The sequence below is a fragment of the Phyllostomus hastatus genome, unplaced genomic scaffold, assembly GCF_019186645.2.
Source record: "Phyllostomus hastatus isolate PE091 unplaced genomic scaffold, TTU_PhHast_1.1 phas_scaffold_200, whole genome shotgun sequence".
In the NCBI taxonomy this organism is placed as follows: Eukaryota; Metazoa; Chordata; class Mammalia; order Chiroptera; family Phyllostomidae; genus Phyllostomus; species Phyllostomus hastatus.
The window spans coordinates 11,831,805-11,856,977 of record NW_025334016.1 but is presented as its reverse complement, the minus strand read 5'-3'; the positions used below and the strand labels follow the sequence as shown (position 1 = coordinate 11,856,977).

At 40.4% G+C, this 25,173-nt stretch overlaps 1 protein-coding gene and 1 pseudogene across 1 annotated transcript; both read left to right on the top strand.

Moving 5' to 3' along the window:
- The first annotated feature begins 2,496 nt into the window (after positions 1 to 2,496).
- LOC123832647 lies at positions 2,497 to 3,160 on the top strand (annotated as a pseudogene).
- Positions 3,161 to 16,530: 13,370 nt separating this feature from the next.
- UXT (ubiquitously expressed prefoldin like chaperone) lies at positions 16,531 to 24,099 on the top strand. The gene is made up of 7 exons (XM_045860406.1): positions 16,531 to 16,576; positions 16,761 to 16,867; positions 18,011 to 18,092; positions 18,232 to 18,299; positions 18,564 to 18,671; positions 23,708 to 23,771; positions 24,006 to 24,099. The coding sequence occupies exons 2-7, from the start codon at positions 16,770 to 16,772 to the stop codon at positions 24,057 to 24,059; spliced, it is 474 nt and encodes a 157-aa protein (XP_045716362.1). The 5' UTR covers positions 16,531 to 16,576; positions 16,761 to 16,769; the 3' UTR covers positions 24,060 to 24,099.
- The last annotated feature ends 1,074 nt before the right edge of the window (positions 24,100 to 25,173 follow it).

Sequence of the window (25,173 nt, the reverse complement as noted above, 5' to 3'; positions counted from 1 at the left end):
GTAAATCTTAGGGATGTAATGTACAAAAATGAGTCCATATGGCCAACAGGAATTTCAAAGTACAGACCCTAAATTGTAAAAGAATGCAATTATGAGCAAAGGCAGACTTTGAGAACCTTTACTGTATGACCATATTGGCAATTGCAGGGATAAGGTATAGATGTTTTAGATAATTTACTAACAGTGATTCTATGATAATTGAGACTGATGCTGACAAAAAGAAGTTATTACCAGAAAGTCCCAGCAGGGAGATATTAAGAGCCCTTACGAAAATGTTAAATTTAAATGACAAATAGTCCTTCCTCTGAGATTAGGTTGAGTTTTCATAATTGATGTCCTGCTCATAGGGGAGAGTACATGATATGGGAGGATTACGCAGAGGATAATAAGACCTCCCATGAAAACAGCTGCCAACATTTTCACTTTCAGGGGTTCTAAAGACAGGCAAGTATATGACTGGAAGAGCAGCAAATTAACTTACTGAAGTTCTCATCACTCCAATAAAAGTCTTCCAAAAGGATCCCAAATTCAAATACACATTCTGTGTCCCCAGTATATCTAAGATCTCTGATATCTGAAACTCATGCCCAAGCTTAGATACACATTTAAGGAACCCCAAGGTTTTTAACTATGGAGAAAACAAAGTCACTGAAAAATACAGGTCTTCATTATCATAAGGAAGTCATTAGGCAACAAGCCCCATGATGGCAAGGATCATTTCTGTTTTACATACTGGTGTTTTCCCAATCCCCAGCCCACATCCTACAACCAATAGGTGCTTCAGAAATACTTGCTCCATAAATGACTAACTGAAGGAATGATGCCATTTGTGCATACTGTCATTAGATTGCTGTAGTTCTTCAGTATCAGATCTCTGTATGAGGTCCTGTGAGAAAAGTTAAACAAATCCCACTCCTCCTGGGGGGGATATCTATAGCCACATACCTGAAGGCTGCTGATTCCAGATTCTGTCTCAGATACCACCTCCCCTAAAGTTCTTAGGAGGATGAGAGTGGGGATAGTTCTGTGGTGTGGTGACCTAATGAAGGCTCAATGTCCACACTCACCCCCAAGGCAATCTACTATATCCAGTCTCATAGCTCTAACAGCACCTTTAACACATGCCTTAGTTTATATTTTCAATATTAGACTCTAAATTCTTCCAAACTTATTCCTTTCTTTCTCCAACATTGAGCATAGTCCCAGAAAGAATGTGGGCATGAGTAAAACACTTAATAGATGAAAAAACATTTCCCCAGTGAGAACATGGATTTCTTGAGTCAAAGACATTTTTATCTCCTTATAGAGTCTCCACCACAGCGCTCCACAGAATGCGATGCCTAGGGGCGGGCAGTCAGCCCGGGAAGGTGGGAGGTTGAAAGGGAGCATTTCTGTGTATCCCTCCCCTATCCACAAGCAGCCTAAGATCAGGCAAAACATGTTCAGGAATCGAGGCAGCAGTTGCTACAGTATGTTTTAGGAACCTCCTAGCTAAGCAAAGGAGGACAGTCTATCTTTCAGAGAAGTATCAAATTCCTACTCATCTGTAAATATTTGTCATCAAGCCAGAAGCCATTATTTCCTCCTGTGTCTCTTTTAGGAGAAAGGCAGGCAGGCTACTGAGACAGTGGAACCAAGAGAATCCAGGCTTCCCACATTTCACAGTCACCAGCCTGGATATTGCCACATACACTAATTTTGAGCTCCTCCTCTCTCCCTACACATTTATACACTGCTGTCATAATAAGTCAGGGTAATTGTGTCTCATCCAGCATCAGAAAAGAAGACTTTGGGCCTTGCTGCCCATGAGGAAGAGATTAGCAGTTCCACTTTGGGAATATAGCTGGCCAACTCAACCTCATTACCCCTTGATCCAGTGAAATTTGGAGTCATTTCATCACCAATCATCAATCAATCATACAAGCTAAATCATTAGCTATTTCATGGCAGTGAACCAGGCTGCACATGAGAAACCCTTTTAAAATGGAAAGTGCTCTACTATATTCATATTAATGCTTTAAGTGCCATTTGCTAGAAAATGTCCTGATAACTTTACCTGCATCTGTCCATTTAACTCTTATAATAATTCTGCCAAGTACATATTATTCCTCCCACTTTATAGCTTAGGAAACATAGGGACAAAGATGATTATTAACCTAAGATAGAAAGGGTTATTAACATGCATGTCTATCTGTCTCCAAAGCCTACACTCTCCTAATTGCTACATTTCTATAAAAAGAAATTTTAAATTTTAGAATTGGTGGGGATGCTGTTATTCTTTAACATACCTAGGAGATAGTCATACAATCTTGTTAATTCATGTGTGATGTGTTGGACCAGCAGCATGGTGTGGGAATATGTTAGAAATTAAGAATCTTGGTCTCACCAGCAATGCTGTGGGTGTGCATTGCACACATCATGCCTGTCAAATGGCTCTGGGCACATGGTGCTATCACTAATTCCACCCCAGTAAAGAGCTGCTGGGGCTGGATGGTCATGGGGGAGCCTGGTAGTGAGGAGTATAAAACCCAGTCTTTCAATGCAGAGACCCAGCAACTGCTGAAGACAGCACTCTGAGATCCAGGTGCCATGGACTTGGAGAAAGTGGCTAATGTGATTGTGGACCATTGTCTGTAGGACCTTGTGCTCGGCAAGGAAGCAGGACATGTGCTGTGCCATTATTCAGGCAGAGAGCAGACAAGCAGATCAGACTGTCTTCCAGCATGGACTCCTCAATCGGCTGTAGCAGGAGTACCAGGCTCTGGAGCAGCTGAGATCCCTTTCCCCGCAGGGGCTGGATCTGCTATGTCACCTTTATCTGCAACATCTTTGACTACTTGAGGGTGAACAACATGCCCATGATAGCCCTGGTGAACCCTGTCTACAACCACCTCTTCCAGCTGGCCCAAAACAGTCTGAGCAAGGAAGAAGAAGTGGAATGCCTGGTGCTGCAGCTGCACCATATTGGGGATCAGCTGGAGAAGATGAGCAGGCAGAGAATGAATGAGCTCTTTGTCCTGATCTGGGATGGCTTTCTGCTCCCAATCGGCCACAGCTTCCTGGCCCAGCTGCTGCTGCTGGAAGTCATTGAGTTCTAGACAGTAGCTGGAAGATGACCTCAGCCACCCACAAATATTACTACAGCGAAGTCTCTAACTAGGCCTATAGATCAGGCTTCCTCACCAGCAACACTAGCCTTTCCTCTACCCACCTCCCAACCTGGCAGTGAAGTCTTTGCCTCTCCCAAAGGCTTATTCCCTTCCATAATTTAAACAGCGCCTGAGAGGTTTCCCATTCAACCCGATAGTCCTTCCCTGAGTACCTTATCTCTTCCTTTAGCAATAGGGGAAAAACCACACAGACTTGCCCCTCACCAGACCCCTCAGCCTCTGTCTCCCATCACTTTCCACCAAGGCATCACAAGAAGGGCAACTCCTAACAACCACTGCACTGTGTAACCACTGGTACAACAGCTTCTTGGTGCCTCGGTTTCACATCTGTAAAATGGGTACCCATAGGCATTGGTGGGGTGCTTTGGAATATCAAGGGGCAGAGGTTCAGAGCACAAGTCACACCAGAAACTGCTTTTTATACATTTTGTATAAGGACCACTTTGGAAACAGGCACATTTCCTCAGTTGGTTTTAATGAGTAGCAGTACTGCTTCACGTGCTACACAGCTCAGGGTCAGAATTTTCTAATAAACCTTTCTAAAAAAAAATGAAGAATCTTGAACCCTAACCCAGACTTCCTGAATAAAAAAGAGTATTATTCTAAACAAGAACCTTGGGAGTTTCATACAAATGATTGTAAGAAATTACTATGAAAAACTGTATGGCAAGAAATCTGAAAACCCAGAGGAAATGGACAAATTTCTAGAAAAATATAATCTTCCAAAACTCAATGAAGAAGAAACAGAAAGCCTGAACAGACCAGTAACAGCAGATTAAATTGGAGCAGAAATCAAAAAACTCCTGACACACAAAAGCCCTGGACCAGATGGCTTCACAGGAGAATTCTACAAAGCATTTAAGGAAGAGCTAACCCCTATCCTTCACAGACTATTCCCAAAACTCCAAAATGATGGAAGACTCCCAAACTCCTTTTATGAAGCCAGCATCATCCTAATCCCCAAACCAGATAAAGACACAACAAAGAAAGAAAACTTCAGGCCAATATTGCTGATGAACATAGACGCTAAAACCCTCAACAAAATATTGGCAAATTGAATCCACCAATACGTTAAAAAGATCATACACCATGACCAAGTGGGATTCATCTCAGAGATGCAGGGATGGTACAATGTTCACAAATCAGTAAATGTAATACATCACATAAACAAAAGGAAAGTCAAAAATCACATGATCATATCAAAGCATTTGATAAGGTACAGCAGCCATTTATTATAGAAACACTCGGCAAAGTGGGAATAGAGGGAGCATTCCTCAACATAATACAGGCCATATATGAGAGATCTACAGCCAACATCATACTCAATGGGCAAAAACTAAAATCTTTTCCACTAAGATCAGGAACAAGACAAAGTTGTCCACTTTCACCACTTCTATTCAACATAGTATTGGAAGCTTTAGCTACAGCGATCAGACAAGAAAAAGAAATAAAAGGCGTCCAAATAGGAAAGAAGGAAACAAAACTGTCATTGTTTTCAGATGACATGATAGTGTACATAGAAAATCCTTCAGACTCGGCCAAAAAACTGCTCAACCTAATAAATAAATTTGGCAAAACAGCAGGATACAAAGTCAATATCCAGAAATCAAAGGCATTTTTGTATATCAGCAATGAAACAGCAGAAGCAGAAATCAAGGGAAAAAATTCCATTTGATATAGCAAAAAGAAAAGTAAAATACCTAGGAATAAACCTAACCAAGGAGGTAAAAGACTTGTGTGCAGAAAACTACACAGCACTGAAGAAACAAATCAAGGAAGACACAAACAAATGGAAACATACACTGTGTTCATGGATTGGAAGAATTAACATAATCAAAATGTCCATACTACCCAAAGCAATTTATAGATTTAATGCAATACCTATTAAAGTACCAATGGCATATTTCACAGACATGGAACAAACACTTCAAAAATTTATATGGAACCATAAATGACCCCAAAGAGCTGCTGCAATTTTGAGAAGAGCAAAGTAGGAGGGATCGCAATACCTGATACCAAACTGTATTACAAGGTCACTGTAATCAAAACAGCCTGGTACTGGTATAAAAACAGGCACATGGACCAATGGAACAGAACAGAGAGCCCAGAAATAAACCCAAGTCTCTACAGTCAATTAATATTTGACAAAGAGGGCAGCAACATAAAATGGAGTAAAAATAGCCTCTTCAACAAATGGTGTTGGGAGAACTGGACAGCTACGTGCAAAAAAATGAAACTCGAGCACCAACTTACACCATACAGAAAAATAAATTCAAGGTGGTTAAAGATTTAAATGTCAGCCATGACACCATTAAAGTCCTAGAGGAGAACATAGGCAGGAAAATCTCAGATATTTCACGCTGCCATATTTTCACTGATATGTCCCCTAGAGCAAGGGACATAAAGGAAAGGCTAAACAAATGGGATCTCATCAAAATACAAAACTTCTGCACAGCTAAACAAAACAGTATTAAAATAAAAAGAGAACCAACTGTATGGGAAAACATACTTGCCAATGATACCTCAGACAAGTGTTTAATCTCCAAAATATACGAATAACTTACACGACTCGACTCTAACAAGACAAGCAACACAATTAAAAAATGGGCAAAGAATCTGAACAGACATTTCTCAAAGGAGGACACACAGAGGATCCAGAGACACATGAAAAGATGCTCAGTATCACTATCAGAGAGATGCAAATTAAAACCACAATGAGATAACACTTCACACCAGTCAGAATGGCCATCATAAACAAAGCAACAAACAACAAGTGCTGGAGAGGTTGTGGAGAAAAGGGAACCCTAGTGCTCTGTTGGTGGATTGCAGACTGATACAACCACTATGGAAAACAGTATGGAATTTTCTCAGAAAACTAAAAAGGGATCTGCCTTTTGATCCAGCAATTCCACTGCTAGGATTATATCCTAAGAACCCTGAAACACCTATCCAAAAGAACCTATGTACCCCAATGTTCATAGGAGCACAATTTACAATAGCCAAGTGCTGGAAGCAACCTAGGTGCCCATCAGTAAATGAATGGATCAAAAAACTATAGTACATTCACACAATGGAATTCTATGCAGCAGAAAGAAAGAAGGAGCTCCTACCCTTTGCAACATCATGGATGGAACTGGAAAGCATTATGCTAATCGAAATAAGCCAGATGTTGAAAGACAAATGCCATATGATCTCACTTTTAACAGGAACCTAAACAACAAAACAAACAAACAAAATATAACCAAAGACACTGAAATAGAGAACAGGCTGACAGTGACCAGAGGGGAGAGGGGAGGGAATTAAAGAGGAAAAGGGGAAGGGTTTACAGGAACAAGTATAAAGGACACATGGACAAAAACTAGGTGGGGGGTGGAAATGGGAAGGAGGTGGGGAGGGCTAGGGGGGTGGGCTGGGATGGGAATAAAAGACAGAAAACTGTACTTGAACAACAATAAAAATAAAATAAAATAATAAAATAAAATAAAATAAAATACTGGTATAAATGAAAAAAAATAAAGATCCTTAGGAGTTTCAGGTGCATGGTTAAACTGCACAAGCGCTAGGTGGAACTCCCCTAGGCACCATAAGCCACTGACAAATTAACTGTCCTGGTCCATTGAGATATCCTAAAGCTCCTCCTGCTGGCAACATACCTGTATTTCAGGCTCTTCCCTCTCATTTATTAAATTCATTCAGCCCTTCAGAACTTGCTACAAAAAGGCACTGAGGATTCATCAGTGAAGAGTCACCAACCACATCACAATGAAGAACTCACATTCTACTGGTGGAAATCAAATATTAAAATAATAAAAAAATATATATGAGGTGGTAGTAAATTATGTTGTAAAATCAAAGCAGGCTGAGGGAATATGAGGTACCAAAGACACACACATATCACAGAGTATTTATATAGAGTGGCAGGACTGGTTCTGAGCCAGGTAAGAGAAATAAATAATTTTCTTTCTGAAAAGAAAGATAAATAACCATTTTACAGAGCACTATAAATGAAGACCTGGCTTGCTCAAACAAATTGTTATTGAAACCCCAAAGTATTAGAAAGAAGTAGAATGTCATGGCTTTGCAAACTCTCAAGAGAGATTTCTGATATTGGTCTACTTCAACTTACCCTAACCAGGAGGTGCTGGAGTCAAATAGTTCTTGGCCCTTTCCATCTGCAGAGGGCACAACTTGGGTCTCCTCCCAAGATGGAGAGAGGCAGGACAGTGAGTATCTAAAGAGACCCCATATCAGAAATACTTTTGCTGTTACCTCCCCATACCCATATTCTATTCTAATCAAGAGAAAACCATCAGAAAAAAACAGATTTGGGAAACATTCTACAGAATACTTGGCCAATATTCCTTAAAACTGTCCAGATCATGAAAAACAAAGAAGGAGTAAGAAACTGTTACAGATCACAGGAGATTGGAGAGATATGACAAATAAGTGCAATATGATACCTAGATTAGATTCTAGGACAGAAAAGTGACATTGATAGAAAAAACTAGAGTTCTGGCCAAGATGGAGGCATAGGTAGAAACCCTTCGCTTCCTCGCACAACCAAGAGGATAACAACCAATCTAAAATCAATAAACAACCAGAAGTGCCAGAAAATCAAACTGCATGGAAATCTGACAACCACAGAATTAATGAAACAGTCAACTAGAACAACCAGACTGGTGCACCAAGACAAAGAAATAAGACCCAAATGAAAGAACAGAGAAAAACTTCAGAAAGAAAGCCAAGCGATGAGGAGATAGCCAACCTATCTGATGGAGAATTTAAAGAATTCTCTGGTAATCAAGCCCACAGAACTGATTGAGCTTGGTCAAAAAATGAAAAAACAAATAAAAGATATCCAAAATGAAAATGAGATACCTTAAAGCAAAATATTCAGGGAACCAACAGTGACAGGAAGGAAATCAGGACTCAAAGCAACGATTTGGAACAAAAGGGAAAAATAGACATCCAACCGGAACAGAATGAAGAAACAAGATCTCAAAAAAGTGAAGAGAGACGAACCTCTGGGACAGCCTGAAATGTTTCAATGTCCGAATTATAGGGGTGCCAGAAGGAGAAGAACAACAGCAAAAAATTGAAAACTTATTTGAACAAATAATGAAGGAAAACTTCCCTAATCTGGCAAAGGAAATAGACTTCCAGGAAGTCTAGGAAGCCCAGAGAGTCCCATAGAAGTTGGACCCGAAGAAGAACACATCAAAGCACATCATCATTAAGTCACCCAACATTAAAGATAAAGAGAGAATCTTAAAAGCAGCAAGAGAAAAGGAGACAGTTACCTACAAAGGAGTTCCCATTAGACGATCAGCTGATTTCTCAAAACAAACCTTGCAGGCAAGAAGGAACTGGAAATAATTATTCAAAGTCATGAAAGGCAAGGATTTATATCCAAGATTAATCTATCCACCAAAGCTTTCACTTAGAACAGAAGGGAAGATAAAGTGTTTCCCAGATAAGGTCAAGTTAAAGGAATTTATCATCACCAAGCCATTATTATATGAAATGTTAAAGGGACTAATCTAAGAAAAAGAAGACAAAAATAGAACAGTAAAATGACAACAAACTCACAACTATCGACAAATGAACCTAAAAGAAAAGATAAACAACAAAAACAAAAACTAAGCAAACAACTAGAACAGGAACAAAATCAGAGAAATGGATATCACATGGAGGGATTTCAGTGGGGAGAGGGAAGAGGAATAGGTACATGGAAGAAGAAGCATAATTAGTAGGCATAAAATAGACGGGGAGAGATAAAAATGTTATAGGAAAGAGAGAACTCAAAGAACTTGTATGTACAACCCATGGACATGAACTAAGCGGGGGGGGATGCTGGAGGGTTGGGGTGTGTAGGGCAGAGAGGGGATAAAGGGGGAAAACTGGGAAAACTGTAATAGCATAATCAATAAAAATACTTAAAAAAAGAAAAACTAGTGAAATAGAAATACAGTTTGGAGTTTCAGTTAATAGTAATGTATCGCTATTGGTTTCTTCATTTTTGACAAAGATACCATGAAAATATATGATATTAATAATGTGTAAAATTGGGTGAGGGGCATACAGAAACTCTTCAAAGTATCTTTGTAACTTTTCTGTAAATCTAGATTATTTCAAATTAAAAGATTTCAAGCACGGTTTAAAGCCTGGCAAAAGGCCATGCTTCAGTATCAACTCAAAGCTGGATGTTAAGGACAAGGTGGAGTCATACTTTTTTCTTCACTTTATTCTGGATGTTGGAAAATATCCAGAATAAAAATATTTTAAAGAAAAAAGCTCATTCTAATTCTTTGAAATATTTAATAAGGTAAACATGTAACAAAACAAATGAAAAAAAAAAAGAGAGAGAAGACATCCCAAAAATAGAATGAAAAGGGAGAAATAACCACACACACACAAAAAAACCAGTTACTCTAAAAGACTTACAGAATATTGCCCTGTCCGGGTGGCTCAGTTGGTTGGAGTGTTGTCCCGTACACCAAAATGCTGTGGGTTCAATTCTTGGTCAGGACACATACCTAGATTGCAGGTTCAATTCCCCAGTTGGGGCATGTAGAGGAGGAAACAAATCGCTCAATCTCTCTTTCTCTCTCTCTCTCTCTCTCTCCCCCCATTTCTCTGTCTCTCTCCCCTTCCTCTCTCTCGCTCAAATCAATAAATATATCCTTGTGTGAGGATTTTTAAATAAATAAAAGATAGGATATTGTTTTTGTAAAAAATTATGTGTTAATTTGAAACCTAGTTGATACCATCTGAATCTGCACATCAATCTTAGCTTCAATAAAGACAGGGTGACAGACATTTGGTAATAGGAAGCACACAGCACCATCTCTGAAGCATGACCAAGAGCAATTGAACCTAAATCTAAACTAGCATCTAGATGTAGCTCATGTTTACAAGAAATACCAAGAATGGAAAAACAAATTAAAAGATTATGATGAAAAAAATCAGCTGGATCAGGTTGTAGAGCATTCTACAAAGCAAATAACCAGAGTTCTCCACCAAATCAATTTCATTTTAAAAGGGAGGGGAGTGGCTTTTCTTCCCTCCAGGTGCATACCTTTGCTTTCTTTCTCCTAAGCTCCAATGGCCCTTCTTTTGCCTTTTAACTTGTTTCCTGAGCCCACTCAGTCAAGCTGGCTCACTTCTTCCACAGCTCATTTCTTCTACCTCTGTGATTTTCTAAATAAACTTTTGAATAAAAGGGGGGAAAAGGTAGAGAGCTGTTATGACTTGAGATATAACAGCAAAATACAATGTATAAACCTTCATTTATACCCCACCTTCTTCCTCTTAGATAATTTTGAAGCAAATCCCAGACATCCTCTCATTTCTTCTTAAATATTTTAATGTTACTTTCCCAAATAAGAATGCCTTTGAAAATAATTACTGTAATATTACCACACCTAAAAATGTTACAGTTCCAGATTATCGGCAAGTATTCAATGTTGAAATGTCCTCAATTTTCTCACACATTTAAAAATAGCAGTTTGTTTTGAATCAGGATGTAGATAAGGCTCACACATTATAACTGGCTGATATATTTCTTAATCTAGTGGGTGCTCCTCACCCACTTCTTTTATTTCTCTTTGCGTGTATGTGTTGGTGAAAAGAGATAGTCTTGAAGAAGTTGCAAATGGATGTATTCAGAATGTTATTTTACATGTTCCCCTGTTCCCTATATTTCTGGTAAATTGGTGGTTACATCTATTAATAAGATTTCAATCCAACGTTTTGTCAATGTGACCAATGTGTTTCCATCAGGTTGGGATGTCAAATTGCCAGGGCTGTGTGTGTGTGTGTGTGTGTGTGTGTGTGTGTGTGTGTGTGATTTTAACAGTAATTGGTGGTTATTGCCTACTTTCAAAATAGTTTGCAAAAAAATGGTATTCTAATTCTATTATGCCTTCTTCATCCAATAAAAGATCACTTTTGTTTTTAAAAACCTTTCATCAACAACTTGGTTATCCTGAATCACAGGTCATATAAAATAGGCAGAATAAATGTTTGATTCTTTCCCTTTATTTAAGGAAATTTCAAATTAACAAAGTGATTTACTAGTACCTCTAAGTGTGACCTATGAGTTGTTTTGTTCCTGTATTCACTCTTGGATTTGAACATATTTCATGTACTTCAATTCATCACACATATCCATGATGATGTTCCAATTGTCCCATCTTTTGCCAGTGGAAGCTTCTATGATTGATTTGTGAGTTCTTTTAACATGTATAGAGTAGTCTTTGAAAGCTTCCTTGCTAGCTGGAATGACAAGATATTCCAACATCATTTTATATATTTCTTTCTATAGTCCTAAAATATTCATTTTGAAAAGGAGCCCTGACTGCTTTTTGTAAGTAATGGTATGTATAGACTCCCATCTGTACAGTAGGACTTTTCATTGCCACTGCATTGACCATTACTTTTAAAACTTTTTAGTGCACAGACATAGAAAAATAAGTATTTTTAATCATAAAAGACATCATGAGTCATGTTGATACTTCTGATTCAAATTTAGGTTAACATATTGTACACATTTGAATCTATCTTCTTCCTGTGTTATAGGCTGAATAGCCTCTGCACCCCCACCAAATACATGCCAAAGTTTCAAAATAAGAATAGATGAACATAGATGCTAAAATCCTCAACAATATATTAGCAAACTGAATACAGCAATGTTTCAAAAAGATCATACACCATGATCAAGTGGGATTTATTCCAGGAATGCAAGGTGGATACAACATTCACAAATCAATAAATTTGATTCACCATATAAACAAAATGAGGGATAAATACCACATGATCATATCAATAAATGCAGAAAAAGCATTTGATAAAATCCAGCAACCATTTATGATGAAAACTCTCAGCAAAGTGGGATTAGAGGGAACATATCTAAACATAATAAAGGCCATATATGACAAACCCACTGCCAGCATCATACTCAATGAGCTAAATCTACAAGCATTCCCCTTAAGATCAGGAACAAGACAGGGATGTTCACTTTCACCTCTCTTATTCAACATACTACTGGAAGTACTAGTCACAGCAATCAAAACAAGAAGATGAAATAAAATGCATCCAGATTGGGAAGGAAGAAGTAAAACTGTCATTATTTGCAGATGACATGATACCGTACATAGAGAACCCCAGAGATTCCACCAAGAAACTAGTAGAACTGATAAATGAATTCAGAAAAGTAGCAGGATACAAAATTAAAATTCATATGTCAGTTGCATTTTTTAAAGTATATTTTATTGATTTGCCATTACAGTTGTCCTATTTCCCCCCTTTATTCCCCTCTGCCTTGCACCACCCCACCAATATTCCCCGCCCCCTTAGTTCATGTCCATGAGTCATACATATAAGTTCTTTCGTTTCTACATTTTCTATACCATTCTTAACCTCCCCCTGTCTATTTTGTACCCACCATTTATGATTCTTATTCCCTGTACCTTTTCCTCCATTCTTCCTCATCTCCCTCCCTACTAATAACCCTCCATGTGATCTCCATTTCTGTGATTCTGTTCCTGTTCCATTTGTTTTCTCAGTTGCATTTTTATATGCCAAATAACAAATTAACGGAAAGGGAAATTAAGAAAACAATCCTATTCACAATTGCTACAAAAAGAATGAAACACGTAGGAGTAAACTTACCCAAGGATGTAAAAGACTTCTACTTGCAAAATTATAAGACACTGAAGAAATTGAAGATACAAATAAGTGGAAGCACATACTGTGTTCACGGATAAGAATAATTAACATCATTAAGCTGTCCATACTACCCAAAGCAATCTATAGATTCAATGCAATTCCTATAAAGATTCCAATGACATATTTCACGGAACTAGAACAAATATTTCAAAAATTTATATGGAACCACAAAAAGCCCCACACAGCAACAGTGATCCTGAGAAAGAACAAAGTTGAAGGAATCACACTACCTAATATCAAATAATACGATGAGGCAATAGTAATCAAAATAAGAATACCAATGCTACTACCAAAAATATAATTACTAGAAATAGTTTAAATTTTTGCAGGGTGTTTTGTTTAGGATATACTCTAACTGGGGTGCACAGTAAAGTTTTAAGCACTTAAAAATTCCTTTCTCTATGGCTATGCTACCAACTTACAGAGTAGATCCCTGTGATTATATTTACATAACTAGACCTCACAGGGGTCTACTGTTTGAATGGACATCTGATTAAATGTGTCAATGTGTACCCACAGAAGTCCACAGCAAGGAGGCAATATTTCATCTACTATGAGGGATATTAAAGGAGAAAAACAATTTTTTCCTTGATGTGAGAAAAGAATATTAAACAGAAGTAACATGTGAAAGAAGAGACAAAGAAATACTTGTCGTAAGGATGCTCAACTTAGGGGAAGATTAGCTGCACCTAGAGAGAACTTGAACAGCATAAAAAAAAGGACATGGAAACTATAAAAATAACCAGTCAGAAATGAGGGATACACTAATTGAAATGAAGAGTAATTTGCAGGGAATCACCAGTACAGTAGATGAAGCTGATAATTAAATCAGTGATGTGGAACATAAGAAAGAAAAAAACACCCAGTCAGAGCAGCAAAAAGAAAAAAAAAGAACTCCCTAACATGAAGACAATATAAGGAGCCTCTGGGACAACTTCAAGCAGACCACCATTTGCATCACGGGGTGCCAGAAGGAGAAGAAAGAGAGCAAGGAATTGAAAACCTATTTGAAAAAATGATTAAAACTTCTCTAACCTCATAAAGGAAATAGACATACAAGTCTAAGAAGTGCAGAGTCCCAAACAAGATGAATGCAACAAGGCCCACACCAAGACACATCATTAAATGCCAAAGGTTAAAGGCAGAGAATCTTAAAAGCACCAAGAGAAAAGCAGTTAGTCATCTGCAAAGGAGCTTCCATATGACTCTCAGCTGACTTCTCAACAGAAACTTTGCAGGTGAGAAGGGATTGGCAAGAAATATTCAAAGTAATGAAAAGCAAGGACCTATAACCAAGATTACACTACATGGCAAAGCTACCATTAAGAATACAAGAACATCCCAAACAAAAAATAAATGAAAGCTAAAGGGCTCATCACTACCAAGCCAGTATTACATGAAATGTTAAAGGGTCTTAAGGAAAAAAGAAGAGGAGGTGGAGGAGGAAGAGAAGGAAGAGAAGAACACATGAACAATAAAAAGGCAATAAATATATATATCTATCAATAAATGAATCTAAAAAAACAAAAAATAAATGGAGAAGCAGAACAGACTCACAGATACAGAGAACATTTTGACTGTTGCCAGATGGGCAGGGCGTTGGAGGGATGGGTGAAAAATGTGAAGGAATTAAGAAATACAAATTGATTGTTACAGAATAGTCACGGGGATGTAAAGTACAGCATAGGGAATGCAGTCAATAATATTCTAATAATTACATATACTGTCAAATGGGTAATAGATTTATTGATTGGGATGATCAGTAAATATGTAAAGTCTAATCACTGGGTATACACCTGAAACTAATATAATTTTGTATGTCAACTGTAACAGGAAAATAAAAAATGATTTAAATTCATCTTTCCATTTTAAGTGTTGGCAAATCATAAATACTGTTTCTTTTAAACTCTGTAAGCCAAACAAAACACATCTCTCAGATGGATTCAGCCCATGACTGCCAGTTTATTTTATATATATATAAATATATATATATATTTTTTAGAGAGAGAGGGAGAGAAATATCAATGTGTGGTTATCTCTTGTGCATGCCCCACTGGGACCCGGCCAGGAACCCAGGCATGTGCCCTGACTGGGAAACCAGCCGGCAACCTCTTGGTTCACAGACTAGTACCCAATCCACTGAGCCACACCAGCCAGGGCATGATATATATATTTTTATGTACATACAGAGGAGTGAACAAACTAGGTAAAGTCGGCATCTTTTACTCAGACTATAGGTAATTACTTTTCCTGAAGCCAGGGACTCTGAGCAAAGCTGGGGAACTCTACTGTGAATTTCCAGGCTGCTTTAGTGTGGGCTGTTTTGAACTGCCTCTTCTTGCACAATTATCTGAAAAAGGCAGGCTTCTTTATAATTAAGGGCTGACCACTGAGCACCCACTCTCTAGCATTGCCTATGCCCCAACACTTGGCTGTGTCCATTGTTTAGTATCTTTTCTCCTTTTCATTCCTTGTCTCCCCTTGGAGAATTTCACTGTCAGCTGATGATAAAACTGAGATCAGTACCATTTGCAAACTGCTCAGACAAAAGGCTTTAGAAGAGGGCAAAGCTGTTGTTTTAAACTAGGTTTCTTTTGTTTGTGTGATCTATGGATTTTATTTATTCAGCTTTCTGTTCCTGAAAACCCAGAAAATTGAAAACTAATTTGATAACAGCTATCTAAACATTTCTCCACAAAAAGGATTATAATGACATGAACTATAGCCATTTATTTAGATTACTTAAATGATTATATGTAACAAATCCAGATTCTGCATTTAATTGAATGATGATTTAAATACCTTGATCTATATGGAATTAGAATTGGGCAATCTCTTAGAATAGATTCATAGTAATTTTACATTTTTAAATTTGGGGAAAATCAGAAAGGGATGCTCATTATTCCCAATTAATAAAATCATTTGGCTGAAAGAGATCTAAAAAAAAAAAAACCACTCAGTAACTTGAATGCAAATAATAATAATAATAAAAACCTTACACATTTTTTTAAAACATAGAAACTATTCCTAACTATAAGACAGCTGATCTTGGGCTGAGGACTTCAATGACCCTCCATTTAACGGTCATATTAAATGAGGTGATTAAACAAAGTGCGTTGTCAATTTCTGCTTGAATCCCAGTTATGCATTGTAACTCGCAGAACTGAAATTATCAAGGATGAATTTTCGAAAAATTGTATCCGTTTGAAACTTTTAAAATGCTCACATTCATTCCCAGTACCGAGAATCAAAGGCAAAATTCCCGTGTAAAAAAATAAAAATCCAGGGCGATAGGTCACGGGCAGGTACTCCCCTTTCACAGACCAGAACCATAAACAATTCCTGCCCTTCTGATTCCAAAGATCTGGCTTTCATATACTCAGTGTTTTTTACTCTACCTCCACCTGTTCGTCCCGCCTTCCCCAGAACACCCCCACCAGCCACGCACGGTCCTCAGAGGTTCCGCGCATGCAATCCCTGTTCCCAACCTCTGCAATGTGCAGCAACCTCCTAGGATTCCTTAAAGCCCCGCCCTCCCCTTCTCGGCCTGTGGCCATTCGTTCAGGACCGCTCTGCCCACCTGTTTGGTTGGCCGGCGCCCTCATCATGCGTCATTTAGCCGCGCCACCCGGAAGCCACGGTTCCTACCAACCGTTCTTACTGCTGGCGGCTCTAAGGTGAGGCCTGAGTTTGGGTATCTCTGGGTGACGGGGGTCCCAGAGTTGAAAGGGGAAGAAAGCGGATCAGCCTCACTAAATGTTAGCCGGATGTGCCCACTCCCAACTTTGAGAGGGTGCAGATTTACTGTGCGTGAAGGCACATTGAGTGGTCAGCGTGGCCTTCCCCCTCCTCATTCCTCAGGAGCCCATCATGGCGACGCCCCCTAAACGGCGGGCTCTGGATGCCACTGGGGAGAAAGTGCTGCGCTATGAGACTTTCATCTCTGACGTGCTGCAGCGGGACCTGCAGTGAGTGACAGCGCCGGGGTGGGGCGTTAGGGACGTTCCACGTGGTGAGCTGGACGTTGGGAGTCAGGGCCTAGCATTCCGATTGGTGCGCAAGGCATTCGGAGCCCGGCCCTACGCGTCCGAGAGGGAAGAAGGGGCGACTGTCCCAGTGCGACTGGACCCGGACGTGGCGTCTTAAGCATTTGTCCACGCAAGCGCAGTCTGTGATGTCCCTGAGCGGTTAAGAGCTAGCTTTCCTAGGCCAGAGTTCTCAGAGTCAAAACCGGTTTTGGCCATTTAAGCACCCGTGTGAACACATGGTGCCTTGCCTCGTCTCTCTGTGTCTGTTTCCTTATCTGTGAAATGGGGAATTTGATGGAACCTTCCTCTGGTGGTGGTTTGGAGTTTTCTGTTCTTGTAAAGGATTTAATGTGGATACGAGGTCAAAGAGTATGGAAAATTATTATTATCATTATTAATCTGAGCAAGAAGTAGAATGTTCAGAACTAGAATTAAGAGCATCCTAAAAGGGATGGAGGACTTTTCTAGGGTGAGAAATGGACATTCTGATTGGAGAGAGGCATCGGGAATAGTATATAATACTAACAAATAATAGATATCAGCCGTGGCTGGTGTGTCTCAGTGGATTGAGTGCCGGCCTGCAAACCAAAGGGTAGCCGGTTTGATTCCCAGTCAGGGCACATGCCTAGGTCCCCAGTAGAGGGCAAATGAGAGGTAACCACACATTGATGTTTCTCTTCTCTTTCTCCCCCACCTTCCCACTTTCTAACAATAATAAATAATACATATATGGAGCTTACTACTTGACAGGTACCATTCTAAGTACTTTAAACACACATTTAATCCACCTAATGACTCTATGAGATAATACTTGTCATCCGTACTTTATAGACGGGGACATTGAATCCTAAAGAGGTTATGTACTTACCAGTAAGTCACAGCTAGTAAAAATCTCCTTTTTACTAGCCTGGGTTTGGACCCACACAGTCTGACCTGGAGTCCAAATCTTAACTTCTGCACTAAAACCTCTCCTTAGGGCACCATAACTTGAGGGTATCAGAGGGTCATGTTATGAGGTATTCCGAGAAGGACAGGGCTTCCCATTGGTCACCATTTTACTCTTGTCCCATCATGTCCCACCAGAAAGGTACTAGAGCATCGTGACAAGGTATATGAGCAGCTGTCCAAATACCTTCAACTGAGAAATGTCATTGAGCGTCTCCAGGTAAGGATGCCAAGGTTGGGTACCTTTTTGTGGGGGGTGGGTAGGGGAGGGGCATGGGAGGAGATACCTCAGACTGGAACCTGTCACCTGACATAAAAGTTAACCACTAACTCCTACCTCTTTTTCTCTGATCCCACAGGAAGCTAAGCACTCGGAATTAAATATGCAGGTGGACTTGGGCTGTAACTTCTTTGTTGACACAGTGGTGTGAGTGTCTGCCTACCCCTCTAATCCCACAGGGTTCAGCTTTCCCTTCCTTTGTTCAACAAATTGTTTGAGTATTTGCTATGTACCAGACACTCTGCTAGGTGCTGGAGATGTGACAGGGAATAAAATAGGACAAAATCCCTGCCCCCTCAGAGCTTCAACTTGGGGAAGGCAGGAAAGGGGAGTAAGAAGATCTTAAACTGTATGGTATGCTAAACAGGGGTGAGAACTTTCCCCCACTTCTTCTAACCACTGTTTCCTTAGCCCGGACACTTCACGGATCTACGTGGCCCTTGGATATGGTTTTTTCCTGGAGCTGACATTGGCAGAAGCTCTCAAATTTATTGATCGGAAGAGCAATCTCCTCACAAAGTAAGTCTATTTAATGAGGACAGTGTCTAAAAATGCCACTGTTTGCAACACCCCTCCCCTTTTTCCCATGGCTTCCTGGGATACTTAGGGACTCAGCTCCCCTCCTCAGGGCTAGGGCTGAGGAAAATAGGGATGCAAAGCTCAGCCCCAGGTATAGCACTTATTAAGCACTCAATGGTCTTTGTATTGGGTTGGCCAAAAAGTCCGTTTTTTTTTCCCCCTGTAAAATTATAGACACATTTTTCATTTTCACCAGTAAATTGATTGATTTGGATATTTTGAGTATGTTGGCTATCTCCTGTGTGGTATAACCTTGATTGTTCTCAACTAATGTATCGATTTGATCACTATCAACTTCAGCTGGTCCATCTGACCGTGGAGCATCGTCCAGTGAGAAATCTCCGGGATAAAACTTCACAAACCACTTTTAACATGTTTGATCAGTCATATCACCTTCTCTATACACTGCATAGATCTTTTTTTGCATTTCAGTTGTGTTTTCACCTTTCTTGAAATAATAAAGTAAAATATGCTGAAAATGTTGTATATTTTCCATCTTCAGCATTAAATGGCTACACAAAAACTTATCAATTTTGATAACTTTTTTTAAATGCATGCTGATATGACAGCTGTCACAATACAACCTAACAAAATTGTTTTGAATGAAGTTAAAGACAACTAAGTACTAGAGCCATTTTATGGGAAAAAACAAATGAACTTTTTGGCCAACCCAATATTTCTTATTCACACAAACATGCATTGGGTATCTGCTATATGCCAGACTCTGTGCTTGATGGTGGGGAGGCAGCAGTGAACAAGACAGAAGGGCTTCTTAAAGGCTTACATCCTAGAAGAACTATACTGTTACACATAACCACAATTTTGACCAGAGCCGTAGGGTCTAAGCCTATAAATCACTAACAGTAAAACAAGTTACCTCTGGCTTCACCTCTGGCTAATTTTTTTTTTCTTGCTCGGTACTCTCACCACACTGACCTGCACAGGCTTCTTTAAACATCCCAGAATGATCCCACTTCCGGGTGATTGCAGTGGGTGTTCTCTCTGCCTGCAGTACTCCTTCCCAGGTACCTGCATGGCTCCTTTCTCCTCACTCAGTGTAAGTCTTACTTAAATGTCACTTTCTCAATAATGTCTTTTGTAACATCACTTTAAAATTGCAACCCTTGGCACTCCTGATTCCCTTCCCTTGTTCTACTTTTTCTTTTTTTTCCCTAGCACTTATGACCTCCTAATGTTTACTTCTTTCTAATGTTCATTGCCTCCTCCCATTGGGATATAAGGCTTACAAAGGGAGGTATTTTGTCTGTACCCCAAGTGACAAGCATAGTACCTAGCATGTAGTAGGTATTTGTGTTTGTTGAATGAATTTAAAAGCATATGATGGAAACAGGTTGAAGGGAGGATTGAAGCAGATCTCTGTTGGTGGTGATAGGGAGGTAATGTGATAAGAAAGCATGGGCTGTGCTTGTTTTTAAGGTTTCATGCAGGGAAGGGGAATCGGGAGTGTGGATGAAAAGTTTGCAATGTAGCTAGGGAAGGCCTCCCAGAGGCAGTGACATTTGAGTCATTTGGTTGAGTTAACAAGACAGCAGGCTCTCTGGGGAAGAACATTCCTGGCAAGGGACCTGTGTGCCTGTGGTGGTAGAAGAATAGTCAGGAGAGGCAAGCATGGCTCATGTGCAGTGAGTGAAGGGATGCTGAGCAATATACTTAGATTAACAACACCTCACTAAAGTGAATACTACTGATCTAAAATTCCGTCTAGGTTATATTTATCTTTATTTCTATGTTTATCTCTTCCAAACTTGCCTCCCTTAGGGTTCTAGTACTTCTCTTTTCGAACCTTTGCAGGGTTTCAGTCTTAGTAGCCTACAAAGAGCCTCAGACTTGCTGAGATTTCTAAATCTTAGTGATCAGACCTGTTGGTGATCATGTTGGTTGAGGAGCCTACTCTCCTGGGCCAACACAGTTCTGAGCTGGTGGTCATTTAGACCAAGACCATTTCTTATAACAAATCTTTTCTTGTTACATCATGGGATTCATGAACCTTTCAAATAGATTTTAATTTTATGAAACTTGATGTCTTTCCCTAAAATGAGGTATTTAGATTGTTAGTGCCTGTTCCCTTGTCTGGTCTTTTTGGAATACTGGCATGGTTTATCAGTGTGATGAGAAATGTTGAATCTCTTATTACTTAATTATAATTAGTAGCACTCCCTAGAAGTTTAATCTTTCTAGAAAATGAGAATTTGAGTCTGTGTAGCTCACTCCCCACTTTAAAATGCTTGGTTACTTATGGCAAACTTTGAACTTTCTTTCAGGTTATTTTATGTGGTCAAAATGGCCTGTGAGTTCTTCCTGTTCTTAGTATATTTCTTTGTTTGGGGAGTGGGAGGAGCAGGTCTCTTTGTATATTCTTTCCTGATTACACAGAAAGGAGTACACATTCACACCCATAAACAGATATGTCATTATAGAAGGAGCAGAATAACCATCTGACTATTAACATTGCCTTGCATATTAAATCAGTAGTAGTAAATTAAATATATCCCTTTTGTGTTACAACTAGCATTTGGTGACTATACTTTTCTCCTTTTTAAGTGTTGATCTCACAGCCTTTCATAGACTAAGCTTGTACCATTAAGTGATTTTGTTCTTTTCTTTGATGTTCAAATTGTCCCTGATCAAGGGATCAAGCTGACCCGGGTCATTCCTCTGTTTTTTTTATCACTACCCTAGATATTCCTGAAAGCATTCTTGCTTCCTGGCAACAACACCATCCTCTGTTTATTTATTGTCCTTAAACATAGACTACCATCTTTTGAGGACTTCAGATTCCTTTCAGTGGAGTAGTCATTCACTTATTCCTTCAACATACATTGGGTGCTTACTATGTGCTTACTATGGGTGTTTTGGTTCCTGGGAATACAGCAGGGAACAAAGCAGACCAAGTCTCTGCCACATCTTACACAGTTTACATTCTGGCCAGGGGAGACAGACAAAAAATATGAAGACAGTGATGTAGTGTGTCACAGGTTGACAGTGCTACAGAGGGCCCTGGCTGGTGTGGTTCAGTGGATTGAGTCCTGGCCTGCGAACCAAAGGGTCGCCAGTTTGATCCCCAGTCAGGGCACATGCCTGGATTGCAGGCCAGGTCCCCAGTTGGGGGTGTGCAAGGAGCAAACACACATTGATGTTTCCCTGTCTTTCTCCCTGCCTTCCCCTGTCTCTAAAAATAAATAAATAAAATCTTTAAAAAAAAATAAAAAACTAGACAATGCTATAGAGGAATGCAGATTAGAACAAATTACAGTTGTAATTTTAAATAGAGTGCTTGATTGGATGTGGGTGTGTGAGAGAAAGGAGTCCAGGGTTTTGGCTGAACAGCTGGAAGGATGGAGTTGTCATTATCTGAGATGGAGGAGATAGTGGGGAGCACATTTGGAGGGGGAGATCATGAGTTCAGTCTAGGATATGTTAAGTGTGAAGTGCTTGTTAAACATTGAAGTTGAGTTTTTGAAGATTTAGTTAAAACTGCCAAGTCTGGAGTTAGGAGAGAGGTCTAGACTGAAAATATAAATTTGGGAGATCTTGGTATATAAATAGGTTCATACCATTTTTTTCTAATTTATCAGCCTTCTACTTTTTTTACAGTATTTAGTTTCCCTAAAACTGACTCTTACATTTACAGCACAATCCACATTTCTTGTGTTGATATCAAGATCCTGCATGATCTAGCCCCTCCCTACTTCTTGGACCTTATAACAATTTTCTTCCATCATTCACTTAATTTTCTAATACTCTGGCCTGACTGCTCCTCAAAAAGCTCTTTCCTGCCTCTTGGCCTTCTTTGTGGAAAAGACCTTCCTTACTGTTTAATTCTTACTCATTCTTTATTCTTCAGAAAAGCCTCCCTTAACCCTTTGTGTCATTGAGGATTCTTTTGGGTGAGACTGGTTTATGTAACTCAACATTCCAGGTCCAGAGTGGTTTCAGCCAACTCCAGCTTCCCATTTGCTTAGGTCTTTCTTGAGCCCCCTCTCTTACACCCTACATTTAATCCTTTGGTAAATCCTTTTGACTCTACCTTCAAAATATATCCCAAATCCAATGATTTCTCATCACCTCAACTGCTGCTACTATGGCCTGAGTCTCCAACTCTTGCCTGTCTATTGCAGTAGCTCCCTCACTGGACTTCTGCTTCCATACCAGATCTCCTTATCCACAGTGAATTCTCCGAACAGCAGCCGGATGGAGCCTCTAAAACCCTAGTCAGTTCACATCCCTGCTGTGATCACAGTCTAACTCCCATCCCACTTACAGTAAAAGCCAGAGTCCTTACCATGACCTTGTAGGTTTTACAGGATCTGCCTTCCCCACTTACTTCTCTGACCTCACCTCCTACAATCCGCTTTCATTTAGTTTTCTCCAGCCACACCGGTCTCTCTGCTGTGCCTCAAATATGCCAGGTACACCCCGACCTCAGTGCCTTTGCATTTGTTGCCCCTTGAGTCTGGAGCACTCATCCTCCACACATATCCAGATGATTCGCTTCTTCATTTTAAGTTTTTACTCAAACACTTCTCAGTGAAGCCATCCCTAAGCACTTTAATTAGAATTACACCTCCACTCTTGTACTCCTTATCTCTCTTATTGTCTTAATTTTTTATCATACTTAGAACTATCTGACATACTCTATATTTTATACCATTATTTGTCCCTCTCAATGAGAATTTCAGCTTCACGAAGCCAAGATTTTTGTTTGTTGTGTTTTCTGCTGTCTCTCCAGTACCTAAACCCACCAGGCATAGAGTAGGGATTCAGTAAATGTTTTTGAATAGTGCAGCCCGGATGATGGCCAGGCATCTCTGCATAGGAGTAGTTCTGGTAGTGGTAAGTCCAACCACCTGCCACGTGGGGGTCATGCCGGACATAGATAGTTCTGGAAGTGATGAGGAAGCCTCATCCTCATGATCATGGGGCTCACTTTGCCCTTTCTTATTTCTTTTCTCCAGGCTCAGTGACAGCCTCACCAAGGACTCGATGAATATCAAGGCCCATATCCACATCTTGCTAGAGGTGAGAGCAGTTCACCCTACTCCCAGACTCTGTCTCCAAATGCATTTACCTTCCTCAGGTGGTGACCTGAGGAAGGGAGAGAGCCAGAGACTGGAAGGTCCATCTGTCCCTCTAAACTGGAGCTAAACTGGAGCTAAACGAGCTAGGGTAGCTCTGAGGGAGGGGAGGTCAGAGCAAGCCTGGGACAGGGCCTGGACCTAGTCTCTGTTCATTCCCTTCTGTCCTCTTTTTCAGGGGCTTAGAGAACTACAAGGCCTGCAGAATATCCCAGAGGAGCCTCGCCATTGACTTCTTCCCCCCTCTCCAGATATTAAAGAGCCTGAAAGCCTGTTTGAGTCACACGGCCCTTCTTTTTCCCCTTAACCCCTACTGTTCACTAAGGTGGCCTGTCTCTAAAGCACAAAGTTACTAGGAGGCCCAGAGATAATCCAGTCTCTGTGTGGAACCTTTAAAGTGCACCTGAAGTCCTACCTCCAGACTGTTACTTGGCAGCATTTGCTGTTAGACTTAACTGCTCTGCCCTCTCCTGTTGCCTTGACAACCTGGGCCCCCACCTGACCCTTCCATTTCTTTTCTTGGACACCATTCTTTTAATTACTATACAGAATGGGTCAATTCAGGGTGGAGGTTTGTTCTCAAGGCAGTCAACCTTTCACTCCTGGCCCTAAGGTTAATCCCTCTCCCACACCCTAATCATTCCTCAGGTACCTTAAATTACACCCATGCCCGGTCCGACCCAAACTGGCCTGGCTACTGCTTCTAAATAGTTCCAGTTTCCACCAAGGGTTACAGAGCCAGATCCCGCCTTCCCTGGTCTGGCCCCTATTTCTAGGTTGAGTCCAGCATCCAATAAATGCAAAGCCAAGTTCAACCCCTTTATAACTCTGACTGTAGCTTTATAATTCCGACCCCGCCCTCAGCATTCAGTTTCTACCACTCTGCTTCTTGGCTTGTCTGGCAGCTGTCCTGCTTTCCTACCTCGGCTCCGTTCTAAATTCGTCTTCTAGCCAATCATTATAGACTTACTCTGCCTGCCTACGCAGAGCCCTGGCCCGACCCCTTTCCTGCCGGCTGCTACGCCCACTTCTATATAAGTCCTGCTTCCGCTGAGCAGCATGGAGGGCAGCACCACCCTGTTTGTGTTGGCAGCTGTCTAGGAGTCCCTCATTCTCCAATCTGCAAAAAGCCGGGCCCACCCACCCCAATCAATGCTCCAAAGCTGTCTTCTGTCAATCCCCTAGAGGCTAATCTGTGCGAGGCAGGTGACCCCCAGAACCTTGTCAATAGCCCATGGTCTATCACTCACTCTTGAGCCAATCAGCGTGTAGCACCCACGAGGCCGAGAACACCCCCTTGGAGCCCGCCATCTGCTTTCCAACAGCTCCTCTCGGGCCAGTCAAGG

Coding starts and splice junctions, on each gene's coding strand:
- UXT (XM_045860406.1), top strand. CDS start 16,770: ATGGCGACGCCCCCTAAACGGCGGGCTCTGGATGCCACTGGGGAGAAA. Junction 18,300..18,563: donor TTCTTTGTTGACACAGTGGT/GTGAGTGTCTGC, acceptor CTGTTTCCTTAG/CCCGGACACTTCACGGATCT. Junction 23,772..24,005: donor ATATCCACATCTTGCTAGAG/GTGAGAGCAGTT, acceptor CCTCTTTTTCAG/GGGCTTAGAGAACTACAAGG.